Below are 19,600 nucleotides of genomic sequence, written 5' to 3'. Positions count from 1 at the left end.
GAATTTAGAGATTTTGTTTTTGGCCATGTGGCTTGAACTCTGGGTCTGGGCATTGCTCCTGAGCTCTTCAGCTCAATGCTACCACCCTATCTCTTGAGCCACAGTGCCCCTTCTGTTTTTTTTCATATATTTTAATTGTAATTAATAGAAGGGTTACATTATATTCACCAGACAGAAGGTGCATTACTTCACAAACATTGATACCCTTTCTCATGTCTTGGTCCCCTTTTCCCTCCCCCTGCCGCAACCCTCATCTTGTTTTTCCCCCTTCCCTATCCACTTTCAAATAACCAAATAAGCATATATACAATATATCAGATATCAAGGTAAAATACTGTAACAATATGAGATAACCAAAGGACAGCAAAAGAGATGAGAGATAACATAGTACATTAAGGACAACACTCATTATATGGCTTTTGTTTCTATATCCTGGAGGTCCTTTCATTTAGTGTCATACTATATGGCCTTATGTGTCTAGGTTTTGCTCTATTGTAAATCTCTGTTAGGAGAGCCGAAGGTTTCTACCCCTTCCGGTTTTTTAGTGGTTAATTGGAGATAAGAGTCTCACAGACTTTAGTTCCAGGGCTGGCTTTGAATCTCGATCCTCAGATCTCAGCCTCCTGAGTAACTAGGATTCCAGGCATGCACCACCACATCTGGCAGTGAGATTTTTCGAACGTATCACTCATCTTCTAAAATTATACTGTTGGAACAGGTGACATTGTTCAAAAGAAATATACTTAATATCTAACTTATGTAACTGTAATCTCTCTGTACATCATCTTTATACTAAAAATTAAAAACAAAAATAAACCCAAAACCAAAACTCCTTGCTTTGCCACTTAAAAGGAAACTTTTAGGAGCCAGGAGTGTGGCGTAGTGGTAGAGTGCTTGCCTAGCATGCACAATGCCCTGGATTCTATTCCTTGATTACTACATACATAGAAAAAGCTGGAAATGGTGCTGTGGCTCAAGTGGTAGAACATTAATCTTGAGAAAACTCAAGGACAGTGCCCAGGCCCTCAGTTCAAGCTCCAGGACTGGGGGGGGGAAGGGGGCGGGGAAAGAAAAAGAAACAGTATTTTTTACTTGGGAGGCTAAGATCTGATGATCAAGGTTCAAAGCTAACTGGACCAGGAAAGTCCTTGAGACTCTTATCTCCAAATAATCACCAAAAAAGCTGGAACTGGAGCTGTAGATCAAGTTGTAGAGTGCTAGCCTGCAGCTAAAAAGCTCCGGGCTAGCACCCAGACCTTGAGTTGAAGACACAGGATTGTCACAAACACACAAAAAATCATCCTGTTTTACATTCTCTCCAGCCCATTTCCTATTAATACAATAATAGCCATCTTTTAAATAAATGCACCCCTCCCCAGATTTTCACTCATTCTTTTCCCAACTGTTCAGACAACTGAGGTGAGAATCTTAACTGTCCTTAAATGACATCCAAGATTACCCATGTGTCTCTGGGTCTCCAAGAATTTGTCAGTGGTGAATAACAGAATAAGATATAGAAATGTGTAATCTATACTAACCTCTGTTACTAGTTATTAAGTTAACATTAGTGTAATTACTATTGTACCTGTTATTAATAGCAGTAATCATCCACTGCTCACTTTACTATGTTCAGGCACTATAGCAACACTTTTACTGTCATTAATCCTCACAATAACCCATAATATCAGGATTATTTTAAGTATTGCACTGAAAACATTGAGTGTCACAAGCTGGGTGTGATGGTTCACGCCTGTAATCCTAGCTACTCAAGAGGCTGAGATCTAAGGATCATGGTTCAAAGCTAGCCTGGGCACTAAAGAACCTGAGACATTTATCTCTAGTTAAAGAAAATGGGAAGTGGGGCTGTGATTCAAGGGGTACGGCAATGGCCTTGAGCTGAAATGCTCAGGGGCAGCGCCCAGACTCAGAGTTCAAGCACAGACTAGTTTAAATCTAAAACAACAATACTATAATGTTTCTAGGCCTCTTATTATTGTAGCTAATAAATCTTCTTTGTGTAACACTTTAAATCTTTCAAAAGATCTTCATATTACCTATTCTGCACACTATAAAGAACAGGTGTAACAAATTCATAGATTAGGTAACTACAAAGTCTGTAGCAATCTATAGTGGCAACAAACTCAAAATCTCAAAAGTCCATTGCTTTCCATTAAGGTCACAACCAAGAACATATTTCCAGTTAGAATTTAAAAATTACTCCCATAAGCACTTTAAGTTAGATGTAGATGACAGCACTATAGATTTTCCACTCATTTAGACTTTTCCTAGCTGTAGCAGGAATGCCAATTACAGAATTATGACAGGAGTTCTAGCCTACTCCAGCCCATCCTCATTCAGCAAGTTTGTCTGTACTCAGCTGACAGTGCTACTTTAAAAAAAGAAATCATTTCTGCAAACCCATTTGAAGCAACTCATCCCTCTGGCTTTTAGCAGAATAGAACTCTGTCAGAACAATCAAGAAATCTATTTTTCAATGCTAAAATACAAATGTCTATGTTTTAAGGTTTTTTGTTTGTTTTGTTTTTATTCTTATTCTATTAGTTTAAGTCAAAAATATAAATGTATGTGTGGATTTGGGGGCACTGAAATTGTTTTATATTTAATTTGGGGCTTTTTTTTTAAAAAAATAGGTCATTTAAAATGTCAATATGCTTTATACTAATAAGATCTGTTGTATAATTAATTTTGGCAATTTTCTTCATAAATATCAACACTTGACAGAGCCAAAATTTAAAGATTTTTCTTCTTTTTTTTTCCCTGCCAGTCCTGGGCCTTGAACTCAGGGCCTGACCACTGTCATTGGGCTTTCTTAAGGCTAGAGCTCTACCCCTTGAGCCATAGCACCACTTCTGGCTTTTTTCTATGTGTGTGGTACTGAGGAATCAAACTCAGGTCTTCGTGCATGCTAGGCAAGCACTGTACAACTAGGCCAAACACCAGCCCCAAAATTTAAAGATTTTTCTAATGAGTGATAGATTAGGGATAGAGTATTTCAGTCTAGAGTCAGGTTTAGGGACAAAATGAGCAGAAGGAGTGACTTGGCATGACAGAAGAAAAGAAAAAGGTAGCCTGAGGCGCAAGACTCAGGGGAACAGAGGACTCCCAAGAATCTCTTAATTCTAGGAATCTGAGCCTAGTAAATGTTATAAATATTAATAATGTAAGCTCATAATCAAGGATCCAAAACCATTTAGGGATCAAAATGATATATCCTAATTGTTCTGAATCAATAATATCTCACACTATTATACTTTTTTCAAATTTAACAGTTGTCTAAGGCTTAGTTTAAGTCATTTCTGCACACATATATGATAGTTTAATCAAAAATTAAAAACACAAAGGTATAACATCAGGTGTGCAATGCCAATAAACTCATCCATTACTCATTTGAAGTTCATAATATGTAGCAAGGAAATATTATAATGCCTATATCATAACTCTTCTACTTCTAACTTCACAAAGATGAAATAAATGAGTTTGAAATGGAAATCAAAGGGGCTGGGAGTTTGGCCTAGTGGTATAGTGCTTGCCTAGCACACATGAAGACCCAGGTTTGATTCCTTGGTACCACATACATAGATAAAGCCAGAAATGGTGCTGTGGCTCAAGTGGCAGAGTGCTAGTCTTGAGGAAAAAGCCCAAGGACAGTGCCCAGGCCCTGAATTTAAGCCCCAGGAGTAGTGGAGAAAAACAAACAAACAAAAAAAGAAATGGAAATCAGAGATAGGCCAGGTGTGGTGGTAAATATTTATAATCCCAGCACCAAGGAAGCTAAGCTGGAAGATTCCAATTAAGACTAACTGGACTCGGCGGCGGGGGGGAGGGGGGTAATGGGGACCAAGACATGTGAAAGGGTATCAATATATGTGAATTAATACACCTTCTATCTGGCAAATATCATGTAACCCTTTTATTAATTACAATCAAAAACATAAAAAAAAAGACTAACTGGGCTATATAGTGAGACCCTGTTTCATTATAAACAAAATGAAACAAAAAAAAGGAAGCAAAATAACAACACATTACTTGTAAAAGTGAGTCTTCAATTGTGTATCTTTATATTGAATGAAAGAAACTTCCATTTTAAAATAAAACAAAAAATATGTATCACTATGTTTTTTTGTTTTCAAATATTAGCAAATATTTTGATGTTTATAATCTTTTAAACTTTAAAATTCATCATTATGTTTAAATCGTAACTTGGCCTACTGGTAGAGCACTTGTCTAGTACTCTAGCACAAAGACCAGGGTTCAATTCCTTGGTATCACATACACAGAAAAAGCCGGAAGTGGTGCTGAAGAAAAAGCCCAAGGACAGTGTTCAGACCCTGAGTTCAAGCCCCAGAAATGGCAAAAAAAAAAAAAAAAATAGCTGCAGCAACATCCTTCAATAATAAATTTTCCAGTGGTGTTGAAAATCAGTAGTAATACTGCTATAGTTCAGATATTTTGTGTTCCCCAAAGGCCCATCTCTTAAGGGCTTGGCACTACTTTCAGTAGTGTATCTTTATTAGGTAAAACCTAGTAGGGGAAAATTAGACTACTGGACACATGCCCTAGGGGGGCCTTCTCCCTTCCTTTCCTTTCTCTTTTCTTTTTCCATGAACTGATCAACTTCCTCTACTACATGCTCCTACCTAAATGATCTGCCTCACCAAAGTCCAAAAGCGATGGGAACAACAATCACGAACTGAAACCTCTAGAACTATAAATGAAAATGTCTTCATTTTCTTTTTAAGTTGATTATCTCCAGTATTTTGTTATAGTAATGGAAAGCTGACGACAAAAACACCAAGAATTATTAGACTCGGATTTCAAATCCAATTTGAAAAATCACAACCTTTTATCTTTTCTTAAAGTTTTGGGGGTTGGTGATATATCTCAGTGGTACAGTGTTTGCCTAGCAAGTGTAAGGCCCTAACTTTACTTCCTGATACCGAAAACAAATAAGAAATAAATACTATTCCACAGATTTATAGTAGATGAGGGAAACTGTTGGAAAATGGAGCTCAGGGGGAAAAAAGCACTGTGATTAACCTATTTCTTAGAAAGAACTTTGATAATACAGTATTAGAAGTAAATGCCTTAGAGAGCAAATTACCTGTTTTTTTTTTCAACTTGCATCATCTTCACTATTTTGAGTTGTTACATAGTTCTATATATGTTCATTAACAAAAAAGTTACATATTTTGCATGAAATAACATTAATCTCAGACTAGAAATATAACTATAGTACTAGATTGCCAATATTTTAAGTTCCCTACAAGCTTAAGAAAGTCTTCATGTGCAAAAAATGTGAAAAGGGGCCGGGAGTTTGGCCTACTGGTAGAGTGCATGCACGAAGACCCAGGTTCAATTCCTTGATAACACATACATAGAAAAAAGCCAGAAGTGGTGCTTGAGGCTCAAGTGGTAGAGCCTTAGCCTTGAGAGAGTCCAAGGGCAGTGCTCAGGCCCTGAGCTCAAGCCCAAGGCTGGGAAAAAAAAATGTGAAAAGAGGCTTTCTATTTATATTAGGATATAGCTATCAATTTATAAGAAAGAGACACAAGTCTTAGTTAAAAGTAATATAATTAGGGGCTGGGAGTTTGGCCTACTGGTAGAGTACTTGCCTAGCATGCATGAAGACCTGGGTTCAATTCCTCGATTCCTCGGGACCACATACATATTAAAAAGGCAGAAGTGGTGCTGTGGCTCAAGTGGTAGAGCTCTAGCCTTGAGAAAGTCCAAGGACAGTTCTCAGGCCCTGAGTTCAAGCCCCATGACTTGCAATCTCTCTTTCTCTCGATAGATAGATAGATAAATAGATAGATAGATAGATAGATAGATATAGATCTACATAGATATCTATATAGATATTTCTCTATTAGATCTATATCTCTCCATAGATCTATAGATAGATAGATATTAAGCATTTCTAATAAAGCAGAGAAATAATTAGATTTCTTGTTGTTCCATTGGGAGTTTATTGAAATATTAAAAACTGTTTCAAAAACAAAACTGCTCTAGAATTCACTTCCCCCCAAACCAAACAACCTAGTTTTAGTTCCTATGGCAGACAGCACGGGTTAGAAAAGGAAGGAACACAGTTAGAGAGTTCCAGTTGTGTGACATATAATGTAGGTAAGAATAACTTTTGAAGTGAAATGATCTTCCCATACACAACTTGCTTTTGTGAATCCACTGTCACAACCTCCAGATCCTCTTTATCATCTCCATTTTTCCATCTCCCATCTCTTCCCTGGACAAGTTTTATTTATCATCATCATCACCATCATCATCATCATCATGTCAGTCGTGGGACTTGAACTTTGTGCCTGGACATTGTCCCTGAGCCTTCAGCTCAAGGCTACTGCCCTACCCTGGAGCCACAGCACCACTTCTGGTTTTCTGGTAGTTAACTGGAGATAAAAGTCCCATGGGCTTCTTAGTGCCTGGGCTGTCCGTGAACCGTGATCCTCAGATCTCAGCTTCCTGAATAGCTAGGATTACAGGCATGAGCCACTGCACCAGGCTTCCTGGATAATTTAAAGCTCCTAACTGACCTCTCTTCTTTTGCCTTTGTCCCTACAATTTATTCTCATCCTAACAGCCAGACTGATGAGCTCAGAGCTCTCTAGACTGAGTTGCTAAGATTACAGGTGAGAGCCATCAGCACCGAAGTAATTAATTTTTTGGAATAGAGTGATACTGTTTCCCAGGCTGGCTTAGAATTCATGGACTCGCCACATCCTCCTGCCTCAGCCTCATGAATACTGTGACAACAGACTCATACATTATACTAAGACCTCATATTATTTTAACTACAAACGTCCCCTTTCTTGCTTCTTTAGGCTTATTTTTTTCTTCTATGAAACTAATAATCACACAATAACTACATATATTTACTCACTGTGTTGTTAGATTGCCCTCCCTGGCTTACAAATTCTATGAAGTTAGAGATTTCCATGTTTTATTCAGCCTTCCTTCCTTCCTTCCTTCTCCCCCCCACCCCGCCCCTTTCTTCCTCCCTTCCCTTTTTCCTTTCTGTCAGTTGTGGGGCCTAAACTTAGGACCTGGGTGGGGACCCTGAACTCTTTTGCTCAAGGCTGGTGCATTACTACTTTGAGCCACAGTGCTACTTTCAGTTTTTGAATGGTTAATTGGATACAAGTCTCACAGACTTTTGTGCTCAGGCTGGCTGTGAACTGCCATCCTGAGATCTCAGCCATATGAGTAGCTAGAATTACAGGTATAATCCTAGCGCCTATTTTCAGTGCTGTATTTCTATAGCCACATACCTTATGTCCAACAAAGGCTTATTGGATGAATGACTATCTTCTACAAATCTAGTAACCAGTGCTGTGAATGGGATAGGAGCACGATATAAGCACAAAGCTCTGAATTCAAACACTAGTGCTGAAAACAAAACAAAAACCCACAAGTAAAACACACACACACACCATGTAGATCGTGGTCCCAGCTACTCAGGAGGCATAGGTAGGAGGATCTTAGCTTTAGGCCAGCACAAACAAAGTGTGAGATCCCATCTGAATATCAAACTGGAAGCAAAAGGCAGTATTCAAGTGATAGAGCACTCGCCTGGGAGGCTCTGAATTCAATCCCTATGGCCACAAAAACAAGAAGAAATGAAAAAATTATGTAGAAGTAATTTATACAACAAATTGATAAAATTTAAAGTTAAGAGGCAAAGTAGTACATACTATAGTCCCACATATTAGGGAATGCAGGATCTGAAATGGGACTGTAGGGGCCTGTAAGTTCAAGTCCCGCCCTGTCTCAAAACACAAACAAAGGCACCCACACAAAAACTATACACAAATTTAACAAGCATTTTGTAATCTATTTCAGCTCAAATAATGTTTTAATGATTTCCCTTTGTTCTTGTAACCATTACTTACCAGCCAGCAGGTTTTACAGAGCCTGTTATTAGTTTCTCCTTGATAGTTCAAGGGCGCCCTCTATCTGAGTGCTGAAAAAAAAATCCAGAGGCAAATTCATACTTCATAAAGGTGATAGTTTCTCATGTAAAATAAAAAAATACATAAATAAATAATAATAATTTTGCCAGTCCTGGGGCTTGAACGCAGGGCCTAGGCACAGTCCTTGGACACTTTTTTCTCAAGGCTAGCACTCTGTCACTTGTACCACAGCACCACTTCTGGCCTTCTGAATATGTGGTATGGAGGAATCGAACCCAGGGCTTTGTGCATGTAGGTGAGTACTCCACCACTAGGCTACACTCCCCGCCTCCCTTTTTGGGGGTCATGGGCCTAGGCAATGTCCCTGAGCTCTTTAGTTCAAAGCTATCACCCTACCCCTTGAGCCTCAGCCCCACTTCCAGTTTTCTAGTGATTAATTGGAGATAAGAGTCTCATATTCTTTAGTGCCTGGGCTGGCTTTGAACTGAGATCCTCAGAGCTCAGTCTCCTGAGTAGCTAGGATTACAGGTGTGAACCATCGTGTCCAGTTTCAAGTAAATTCTTAATCAGTAAGTGTATGGAATTGCTTCTATCTTTAATTATTGCTGGAAAGTGCTCAGAGAAAAACAAATGTCACGTCATTTGTTACAAGACCACCAGAATTCTTAGTCTATGACCCTGTAATTGACTTGGGAATGTGGAGAAAGATTGCCTAGTTTGGAGCCGGGAGTTTGGCCTAGTGGTTAAAGTGCTTGCCTAGCATGCATGAAGACCCGGGTTCCATTCCTCGGTACCACATACATAGAAAAAAGCCAGAAGTGGTGCTCAGGCCCAAGTGGTAGAGCTCTAGCCTTGAGAAAGTCCAAGGACAGTGTTCAGGCCCTGAGCTCAAGCCCAGGACTGGCAAAAAAAAAAAAAAAAAGATTGCCTAGTTTTCTCAGAATTTATTCTATATCATGCACTAAGATTATTGGCATGAACCACTTATGAGTATACTGATCTCTTTGTTCTGCCCATGTAAAACTATACTTTATTTAACACGCTATGGTAGCAGTGTGCCCATAGTGAGTTTCACCAACGTTAAATATTTATTGGGTATCTTTTAAGTGCAGGATACTATACTTGCTGTAAGAACAGAGAGAGAAAAGAGGAAAAGAGAAGAGCAGAGCAGAGAAGAGAGACTTTTTCTACTGCAGAAATAATTTAGCTTCTAAATCAGATATTTAAAATGGATGCATACAAAGAAATATGAGGAAGTAATACTGTGGCTCAAATGGTACAGTGATAACCTTGAGCTGAAGAGCTCAGGGACAGCACCCAGGCCCAGAGGTCAAGCCCCACGACCACCACCAATAAAAAAAAAGATAGATAGATAGACATGATAAAATGCTCATGGAAAAAAAGGCTTCTCTCAATTTGGTGCTTTGTAGAATCTTAGGAAAGTTTTTCAACTTCTCTGAATTTCAGTGTATCTACAATATGGAGATAATTAGATAATGCCTAACTCAAAAGAAAGTTGAGCTCAGCACTGATGGCTCAGACATGTAATCCTAGCTACCCAGGAGGCTGAGATCTCAGGTCTGCAATTCAAAGCCAACTTGAGCAGGAAAGTCAGTAAGACTCATACCTCCAATTAACCACTATAAAAAAAAAAGTGGTGCTATGGCTCAAAATGGTAGAGCAAAAGCCTTGAACAAAAGAGTTCAGGAAGGATGGGGCCGGGAATTTGGCCTAGTGATAGAGTGCTTGCCTAGCATGCACGAAGACCCTGGTTCAATTCCTCGGTACCACATACATAGAAAAAAAGCTGGAAGTCGCACCGAGGCTCAAGTGGTAGAGAGCTCTAGCTTTGAGAAAGTCCAAGGACAGTGCTCAGGCCCTGACCTCAAGCCCAGGACTGGCCAAAGAAAAAAAAGAATTTAAAAGAGTTCAGGGACAATACCCAGGCCCTCAGTTCAAGCCCCACGATCAACAAAAAAATTTGCAAAGTTTAGCAGAGATATTTGTAAAACCCTCAGCACCTTTCTAGGTGCTATTAGTACTTTTTGTCGGACATCAACAAAATGTAGCTGCTTTAATTACTATTCTTGTGAAGAGATTCTTGAATGATAACAAAGATTTCATTTTCTTTTTTTTTTTTTTTTGCCAGTCCTGGGGCTTTTTCTGAATATGTGGTACCTAGGGCTTCATACATGATTGGTGAGCACTCTACCACTAGGCTACGCTCCCAGCCCTAAGATCTCATTTTCTTCCAGTGGAAAGATGTACAAATAAAATATTTTGCTTTTTTTTTTCTTGGCAGTACTTTTTTTCCCCTTGATTTCAGCACTTTGCACTCACTTGAATTGCTTTGCTCATGACTAGCACACTTTCACTGTGCCATACCTCCAGTGTGATTTATTTTTGGACAGTCCTGGGGTTTGAATTCATGGCTTCATGTTAGATAAGCAAGTGTTAAACAACCAGAACAATGCCTCCAGCCTAATAATAAGCCATTTCTAAAGTTCTGGGCTTGAGCTCAGGGCCTGAGCATTGTCCAGTCCTGGGCCTGAGCACTGTCCTTGGACTTTCTCAAGGCTAGAGCTCTACCACTTGAGCCTCAGCACCACTTCCGGCTTTTTCTATATATGTGGTACCGAGGAATCGAACCCGGGTCTTCGTGCATGCTAGGCAAGCACTTTAACCACTAGGCCAAATTCCCGGCCCCTGTCCTTGGACTTTCTTAAGGCTAGAGTTCTACCACTTGAGCCTCAGCACCACTTCTGGCTTTTTTCTATGTATGTGGTTCCCAGGAATCAAACCCAGGCCTTCATGCACACTAGGCAAGCACTCTACCACTATACCAAACTCCCAGTCCCAAGACTCCTTTATTCTTAATGATAGTTAAGGAGGTACAAGAAAATGCATGTTGCTACTTCCTATGGCTTCCCTGTTCTTTTGAAACATCTAAGATGTTCACAATTTCATAACACTTATGATCATATACATATACACCATGAAAGCTCAAAACAGAATTGAGATCATAAAAGAAACCTTAGCAATAATGTAGTCTTGCTTTTTTTTGGGGGGGGGGCAGTCCTGGGCTTGGGCTCAAGGTCTGAGGACTGTCCCTGGATTTTCTCAAGGCTAGAGCTATACCACTTGAGCCACAGCACCACTTAGGGCTTTTTGCTATGTACTTGATTCTGAGGAATCGAACCTCGGTCTTCATGCATGCTAGGCAAGCACTCTACCACTAGGCCAAACTCCTGGCCCCAAGTCTTGCTTGTTTTTATAAATAAATATGTTATTTAAAAGTTCACCCTATAAATTTTATTAATTTCTCAGGAAAGAATATGACCTTTATATTTTTATAGTGAAACTAGCATGGCATAATTTGCTAAAAAATTGCTTTAAGCTAGGCTAAAGACTATACATAGAGAGGGAAATAGGAGAAAATGAAGTACAGGGTAGCACTGTTGGACAAGAAATATACTCATTTCCTTACTTGTGTGACTGTAACTGCCATGTCTATCATCTTCACAAAAATGTTTTAAAGACTTATATGTATTATCTCATTTAATTTTCCTACTAGCCAGAAGTAGCTGTTATTTTCTTCATTTACAAATGAAGATTCTGAGGCATAGAAAGGTTATATAACTTGCTAAATTCACATAGAATTAAATTCAAATTGGCTGATTCCTGAGTCTGAAATCTTAAATCTCTACCTTACGGTTTTCCTGACACTAAAAACACAACCATCTTATATTATTCTCCTCCTTTATCTTGTTCTCCCCTTTTCTTCAACTTTTGGTAGTACTGGGACTTAAACTCGGGGCTTTGGTGGGAAAGCACTGCTCCATTTGAGCCACTTCCTCACCACTACCTTTTTTTTTTTTAAGTTATTTTTTCAGATAAGGCCTCATATTTTCCCCAGACTGGTTTCAGATCCTGATCCTCCCCCGGGTAACTGTGATTACAGATGAGTTAATACCACACTAGGCTTGTTGGTTGAGATCTGGTCTTGCAAACCTTATACCTGGGTTGGGTTGGCCTTGAACCCTAATCCTCCAGTGTCTGCTTCCTAAATCAGCTGGGATTACAAGTAGTGAAAGCTGAGCTCTTCGGCTAAAGGCTAAGGCCCTATCCTTGAGCCACAGCCCCACTTCCCATTTTCTATCGATTAACTGGAGAGAGTCTCCCGGCTCTGTAGTGCCCGGGCTGGCTTTGAACCACGACCCTCAGATCTCAGTCTCCTGAGTAGCTAGGAAGCCCCCCTAATATTCCTAAAAGACACTCCCTTTGTGCCTGTCCTTCAACAAAGTCCTGTTTCGCTGCAGCAGTGTGTCCACAGAACACCAACTCGGGCCTCACTTTCAGCCACCACACAGGCGCTGTCCCGGCCTCATCAATCCACGTCGGCCGCGGCCTCCTAAACGCCGCGCGTGATTCACCACGCGCCGTCCTGGGCGCCCAGGTACCGGCGGCGTCTTCCCCGCATCCCTCCACAGCCACCCGAGGAAGCGACCGTGGCACAAAAGTGTCCGCGGCCGCGCTCGCTCGTTCCGGACCACAGCCCGCGGCGCCATCCTCCCCGTCAACGTAGGAGACGCGTCAGGCCGCGCGGCCAGGCCTGCGGGACGGAAGGCCAAGAGGGGTCTGCGCGACCCGAGCTTCCAGACCAGTCCTAGCCGGCTGGGGCGGGCGGGGAGCGGCGCAGGACGCAGAGTGTTTCAGTCTGGGCTTTCCTCTTCCGGTGACGCCAGCCAGCCCCCCCCCCCCCGACTCCGCAGCGGAACTACAACTCCCAGCTCCGTAACTGCCCGGACTTCCGGAAGTCAGCTGCCAGCCGGCCGGAAGCAGCTGAGACCCCGCCAAAGTGTGTGTGTGGTGGGGGGGTTAATTCGGCAAGAAAAAGGGGGCGGGAAGCCGTGGGGGGCACCTGTCATTTCGCCACCATGAACGTAGTTTTTGCTGTGAAGCAGTACATTTCCAAAATGATAGAGGACAGCGGGCCCGGGATGAAAGTACTTCTCATGGATAAAGAGACGGTGAGTGTGCTTCGGTTCGGTATTTGTTTGTGGACGAGTCCTCCCTCCCCTGGGGTAGCAGGACCCAATTCCACTATAGGATTTTTGTTTAATTCAAGATCATGAGGGTCAGTCCTGTGCAGAACTGAAAAGTGTGTAAGGCTTTCCCAGTGGGTTTTCAGTCTAAATGACTCTCAATCGGTGCCCAGAGATTTCTTATGCCCGGAAACAATGTCTCGGCTAAGAAATCAACTAATTTGTGAGAAGACTTGGAAGCCTTCAGGACTCTCCTGCTGTTTTCACTCAGGCTTGTGTTTTCCAAGAAAAGCTGTTAGAACTCACACTGAAATGACAGGTTGTTGGCCACAGACTTAAGGGGGGAAAATATTCTTTAAGGCCACAGACATAAAGAAAGGGAAACACTTTAATGTGATGGGGAAAATCTATCTTTTTAAATTTATGGATCGTTTCTGTTCTGACAGAGCCTGTTTTTCATTCTGGCATTATTTTGGATGTTCAGTAAATGTTATTCTGCACTTTAGAGATTAAATTATTCAGCTGAATCTTAATTTTTTTAAGTTGTCTTTCTGAACTAGCATCATCTAGTTAGTTCTTTCTCTTTCCAGACTGGAATCGTGAGTATGGTATATACCCAATCAGAGATTCTTCAGAAGGAAGTATACCTCTTTGAACGCATTGATTCACAAAATCGAGAGATCATGAAACACCTGAAGGCAATTTGTTTCCTTCGACCTACAAAGGTACTACACAAACCTGAGCTACCATCTTCCCAGGCAGATGCAGAACATTCTGATCTGAAAGCATTATGAAGGCAAAATAAATTTAAATTATCACTTATGTATCATAGTGTATCATATTTATCCTAATTTGTCAGTTATAACTTTCATTCTCTTTATCATAGATCAGTGTACACCTTATAGCCAGTTTTTCCTTTAAGATGCCATTGAGGTTCACAGTACTTCCCAAAGTTACAAACTACTCTAATAGAGATTTGCATTAACACCACTGGCACTTACTTAATTTTATATACAGCTGTTAGCATTTTTAAACCTTTTCCATTTCATTTGCATCTATGCTTAGAAACCAAAAGTGGCTTAATTTTACTTCCATGATTCCATCTATAGTTAGTGACCTAATAGTTACTAAATTTATTAGACTGGCCTTATGTATCTTCTTGTGACTTTTTTTTTTTTTTTGTCAGTCGTGGGGCTTAAACTCTGGGCCTGGGTGCTGTCCCTAAACTTTTAAGCTCAAAGCTAGTGCTCAACTACATCCAGCCACACCACCATTTCCAGCAATTTTGCTTTTCCAGTGTAGCCAACTGGGCCTTTATCACATTCCTCTACATGCTCATTCCTATCCCTTATTTGTTTGTTCCTGTTAGAACCCAAGGCAAAGAAAATAGGCAAGCAGATGGCTCTATGCCTGTGCAAATTTACTCAGGAAAAAAGCCTGTGGAGGGGGCCTCTAATAAAGAGCTAGCACTAACACTGTCGCCTGATTTAAGAAGATCCCTCAGCCATTCGTGTGTGTGCACACATGCACACGCACATGCTTATTCACCAATCGAGGGCTTGAACCCAGAGCCTGAATGCAGCCCCTGATGGTTTTTTGCTCAAGGTTAGTGTTCTACCACTTAAGCCACAGCTCCAATTCAACTTTTTGGTGGTTAATTGAAGGTAAAAGATTCACTCTCCTGCCTGGGCTGTCATGAAACCATGTCACTCAGATCTCAGCCTCCTGAGTAGCTAGGATTACTGGTATGAGCTGCTGGTGCCTAAATTGTCAGTTTTTGTCCATCACTGTCTAAATGTAATTTGAGCATCACCTTTAAAAGTCCTTTGCCAGGATTGAGAATGTGGTTTAGTGGTAGAGTGCTTGCCTAGCGTTCATGAAGTCCTGGGTTCAATTCCTCCGTACAACATAAACAGAAAAGGCTGGAAGTGGTGCTGTGGCTCAATTGGTAGAGTGCTAGCTTTGAGCAAAAGAAGCTCAGGGACAGTGTCTAGGCCCTGAGTTCAAGTTCTAAGACTGGTTCTAGGACTAGCTTATTTTTTCTTTTGGTTAATATCCCTGTGCTTCAGCTCTATTGCACTTTCACCATGCTTGTACATTGTGTACTTCCCAAAATAAAAATCTGACTATATCACTTCTGCTTGAAATCATAAGATGACTTCTCATTGCTTTTAATATATAGACAAAACTCCTTTCTTGTGGCCCAGTGTGATCTAGCTCCAACTACTTCTTTTTTTTTTTTTTTTTTTTTTTGCCAGTCCTAGGCTTGAGCTCAGGGCCTGAGCACTGTCCTTGGACTTTCTCAAGGCTAGAGCTCTACCACTTGAGCCTCAGCACCACTTCCAGCTTTTTTTCTATGTATGTGGTACCGAGGAATCGAACCCTGGTCTTCATGCATGCTAGGCAAACACTTTAACCACTAGGCCAAACTCCCGGCCCTCCAACTACTTCTTAAGCCTCATTTCAAACTTCTCCATTTTGTACTCTGCACCTACACCAATAGTCTTTCAGTCCACTACATTTCCCATTATTCTAACATGCCACAGGACTTTTATATGATCCCTTCTTTAAATTCTCAAGAAAACCTTCCTGGGGCTTACTGACCAGGTCAAATTCCTTTGATAAATACAGCACCATTTTCCCTTCCCTGTCACTTATAATGGTGAAGTTGTATGGTTTGTGATTAATATTTGTCTTACCTGTCAGCAGTAAGCTCTGTGAGGGCAGAAGTTATATTTATTTTCTCAATATGTTCTCTGTTGCTACAGAGAACATTTAATAAATATTTGCTTAATATAACTTGATGAATATAAGTTGTTTCATGTTTGTTGTTCTGACTCATAAAAGTTTGTTTCAAAAGAAGTTGTACAGATCATTTAGTTCATTATTCCCCAACTGTGAGAGAACCTCTTTCACAGCAATATGCACTCTCAAATTCTCTTAGACTTCGTCTTTTTTTACCGAGCATATTATGAGAAAGTAATCTTGGATTTAAAATATTTTTTATTAAAAGCAATCTATGCCGCCGGGTGTGGTGGCTCACGCCTGTAATCCTAGCTACTCAGGAGGCTGAGATCTGAGGATCAAGGTTCAAAGCCAGCCTGGGCACCAAAGACCTAAGACTCTTATCTCCAGTTAACCTCTAGAAAATGGGGAATGGGGCTTGGCTCAAGGGTAGGGAGGTAGTCTTGAGCTCAGGGACAGCACTCAGGACGAGTTCAAGCCTCATCACACACACACACACACACACACACACACACACACACACACACACAAAATAAAACACAATTTGTGTCTAGCTACCTTGGGGATAGAGGCAGAAGATTAAGGTTCAAGGCCAACCCAGGCAAAATAAGGTCTGGAAACTCCATCTCCACCAGTGGATAGATGTGGTGGTATGTTATCTCAGCTATGAAAAAAGAACAAATAGGATCAACATCCAGGCAGGCCTGAGCATAAAGTAAGGTCCCATTTTGTGCCTTGAGCACAAAAACTTAGGAATAGGGACCAGGCCCTGAATTTGAGCTCCAGGACAGGTACTGGAAAAAAAACCAAAAACTCAAAAACTAGCTGTTAGAGTAACTCAAGTGGTAAAGTGTCTGCTTACCAAGTATAAGACTCAGTTCAAAATCCAGTATCACCAAAATAAAGTTTTTTTCCAAATGTATTGATACATTCCTGTAATTCCTAGTGCTTGGACAGTGAGGCAAGAAAATATAGAGCTCAAGGCCAGCCTGGGCTTCATGGTCTGGCTGCCTTAATTTTTTTTTGTCCTTAAGGTTTTTTATACAAAGTTAATTTTGACAATTTTGAATACTTTTTCCCACTTAGAAAATAATGTACCCTAAATTTTTTGCATAGTGTAAATAAAAATGAATATTAAATTAAAAAATAGGATTGAGGGCTGGGAATGTGACTTTGTGGTAGAGTGCTTGCCTAGCATGCATGAAGCCCTAAATTCCATTCCTCAGTACCACATAAACAGAAAAAGCTGGATGGACATGGTGCTGTGGCTCAAGTGGTAGAGTGCTAGCAAAAGAAACTCAGGAAAAGTATCCAGACCCTAAGTTCAAGCCCCAGGGCTGGAAAAAAAAATAGCATAGAATGTTTAGTTTTGGAGCCAATTTATATAAAACTTTAACCATATGTTATAGTTTGAATATAGATAAAATATGTCATGACTTTTCTTTTTTTTTTTTTTTTTACCAGTCCTGGGCTTGAGCTCAGGGCCTGAGCACTGTCCTTGGACTTTCTCAAGGCTAGAGCTCTACCACTTGAGCCTCAGCACCACTTCTGGCTTTTTTCTATGTATGTGGTGCCGAGGAATCGAACCCGGGTCTTCATGCATGCTAGGCAAGCACTTTAACCATTAGGCCAAACTCCCGGCCCATGTCATGACTTTTCATAGTTGGAATTGACATAGTTGGAAAGGTCATATAAAACTGTTGCTTTGTTTCTAGCAATCATTTTATTTTAAAATAATGAAAAAATGTCAGCATGTTATTTGCAAAACTTCACAGACATTACAGTTGTGAAGGCTCTCAGTCCCAATAAGTTAAAGAATGAATATGAAATATTAATTTAATGAATATTAAATTTAAATATTACAGTAAGAGCTGAGAATGTGACTTACTGGTAGAGTGCTTGCTTAGCATGCAATTAATCACTGGAAAACGGAAGTGGCACTATGGCTCAAGGGGTAGGGCAGTAGCCTTTTGCTGAAGAGCTCAGGGATAATGCCCAGGTCCACAGTTCAAGTCCCAGGAATGACCAAAAAAAAAAGAAAGAAAAAAGAAATGTACTCATTACTTATGTAACTATAACGCCTCTGTACATCATTTATATAAAATTCAAATTGAAAAGATAAAAATAGAGCTAAGATAGGTAGTTAATACTATATATTAACTTAATATATGTATAATATTAAATATGATGTATGATTCTAATTGTTATATCTAATGTATTTCTTTTTTGTCTTCAGTCCTCACTGGCCAACACACAATCTTGTCTTCAACATACATTGATTCAGTAAACCAAGCACTGGATGCAATGAATGATACTTATTACTTTTTTTTCCCCTTTTTTCTTTTGCTAGTCCTGGGGTTTGAACTCAGGGCCTGGGAACTGTCTTTGGACACTTTTTGCTCAAGGCTAGCACTCTGCCACGTGAACCGTGGCACCACTTCTGGCTTTTTCTGTTTATGTGGTACTGAGGAATCAAACCCAGGGATTTAGGCATGCTATGCAAGCACTATCCCAGTAGTCCATGCCCCAGGCACTTACTACCTTTTGTTTTTGTGGGTCATGAGACTTGAACTCTGGACCTGGGCATTGTCCTTGAGTTTGTTTAATGGATCTGTATTTTCTAGGAGAATGTGGATTATCTGATTCAGGAGCTCCGAAGGCCCAAATACAGTATATATTTTATTTGTAAGTATATTAGTTCATTGTTCAGTCATGTATATGTATCCATACATATATGGATATTCCATGCAGCATTTTGTATCATCAAGTTTATTGAATCCATCACTATAAAAGTATAGCTTATGTGGCAGCCTTTCAAAGTATTAAAGGTACTGTAGGCAGTAGTCTCTTTATGAGAGCTAAATATGATTACCATTTATCAGTTTGCTTAAAAAATAAAAACCTTTTTAGTTTTACTTTGCCTCAGGTTGTCAAATTTTACATCCCACCTCCACCAGAAAAACAAACAAACCCAAAATCATGTTTACTTCATCCTATATTCCACTCATGAATTGAGGTACAGATGCTGATCTTATTTGGGGATTTGGTATCCTTGGTCTGTTGGAAAAGTAAAGATTTACTTTACATGCCAAATGAAAGCATCTGACTTTTCTTTGCTACTCTGTGTAATGCATGAATATACAAATCATCAGGTAGTTATCTCTTATGCAGAACTCCATGGAAAGAAACTGGGTTTATGTTTACTAGACTATTGAGGTGGATTTATCTGATCTAATACATTTTTCTATAGAAGTTACATGTGTTCTCCTCTAGATGTCATTATTGATCTTTGAGGTCTATTTAGCAATGGTTCCAAAACAAAAAGACTAAACCATGCTCAGTCAATAGGACATTCAAGATGTTCTAAAGCTTTTGAATTTTAGGGTTTACACTATAGTCTAATGCACACATATTTCTTTAGTATATATTATAATTTAATAAGTATACCCAACATTAACATTTGTAATAAGACTTTGTTTTTATTTATTTATTTATTTATTTTTGTTTGTTTGTTTTTATTTATTTTTGCCAGTCCTGGCGCTTGAACTCAGGGCCTCAGCACTGTCTTGCGCTTTCTCAAGGCTAGAGCTCTACTACTTGAGCCACAGCACCACTTCCAGCTTTCTCTATGTATGTTGTATGGAGGAATTGAGTCCTGGTTTTCATGCATGCCAGGCAAGCACTCTACCACTAGGCCAAACTCCCAACCCCAAGACTTCATATTTTTAAAGAAGTATTTCATATTTTATTTTCTTTGATCCTTCATAATACCTCAAAAGGTACATTATCCTAGTTTTTGTTTGTTTCTTTTGGTTATGTTTTTGGCTAATAGTCATAATTTTTATTTTTTAAATTATACTTTTAATT

General features: G+C 39.9%; 1 protein-coding gene and 1 long non-coding RNA gene across 4 annotated transcripts in view; one reads left to right on the top strand and one right to left on the bottom strand.

Moving 5' to 3' along the window:
• The window catches only part of LOC150058325 (uncharacterized), a 28,804-nt gene extending 16,345 nt beyond the window's left edge, over positions 1-12,459 (bottom strand). Inside the window, exons 1-2 of one of the 2 annotated variants that reach the window (XR_016536869.1) lie at positions 12,297-12,459; positions 7,923-7,993 (exon numbers count right to left, since the gene is read on the bottom strand). This is a non-coding gene — a long non-coding RNA (uncharacterized LOC150058325). Of the gene's footprint in view, positions 1-7,463; positions 7,541-7,922; positions 7,994-12,296 lie in introns of those variants that run through there. The other variant, XR_016536870.1, reaches the window with a different exon arrangement.
• A 353-nt stretch (positions 12,460-12,812) lies between these two features.
• Vps45 (vacuolar protein sorting 45 homolog) overlaps positions 12,813-19,600 on the top strand; it is a 54,847-nt gene continuing 48,059 nt past the window's right edge. The window contains exons 1-3 of one of the 2 annotated variants that reach the window (XM_090341109.1): positions 12,813-12,973; positions 13,579-13,713; positions 18,358-18,418. In XM_090341109.1, coding sequence (XP_090197235.1) covers positions 12,881-12,973; positions 13,579-13,713; positions 18,358-18,418 — 289 coding nt within the window. In that variant the 5' untranslated portion in view covers positions 12,813-12,880. Of the gene's footprint in view, positions 12,974-13,042; positions 13,308-13,578; positions 13,714-18,357; positions 18,419-19,600 lie in introns of those variants that run through there. The other variant, XM_090341110.1, reaches the window with a different exon arrangement.

Source organism: Megascapheus bottae, chromosome 10 (assembly GCF_031878675.1).
Source record: "Megascapheus bottae isolate mThoBot1 chromosome 10, mThoBot2.hap1, whole genome shotgun sequence".
NCBI classification, from domain to species: domain Eukaryota; kingdom Metazoa; phylum Chordata; class Mammalia; order Rodentia; family Geomyidae; genus Megascapheus; species Megascapheus bottae.
The sequence above is the reverse complement of the archived record's forward strand: the minus strand, read 5'-3'. Positions and strand labels throughout refer to the sequence as shown.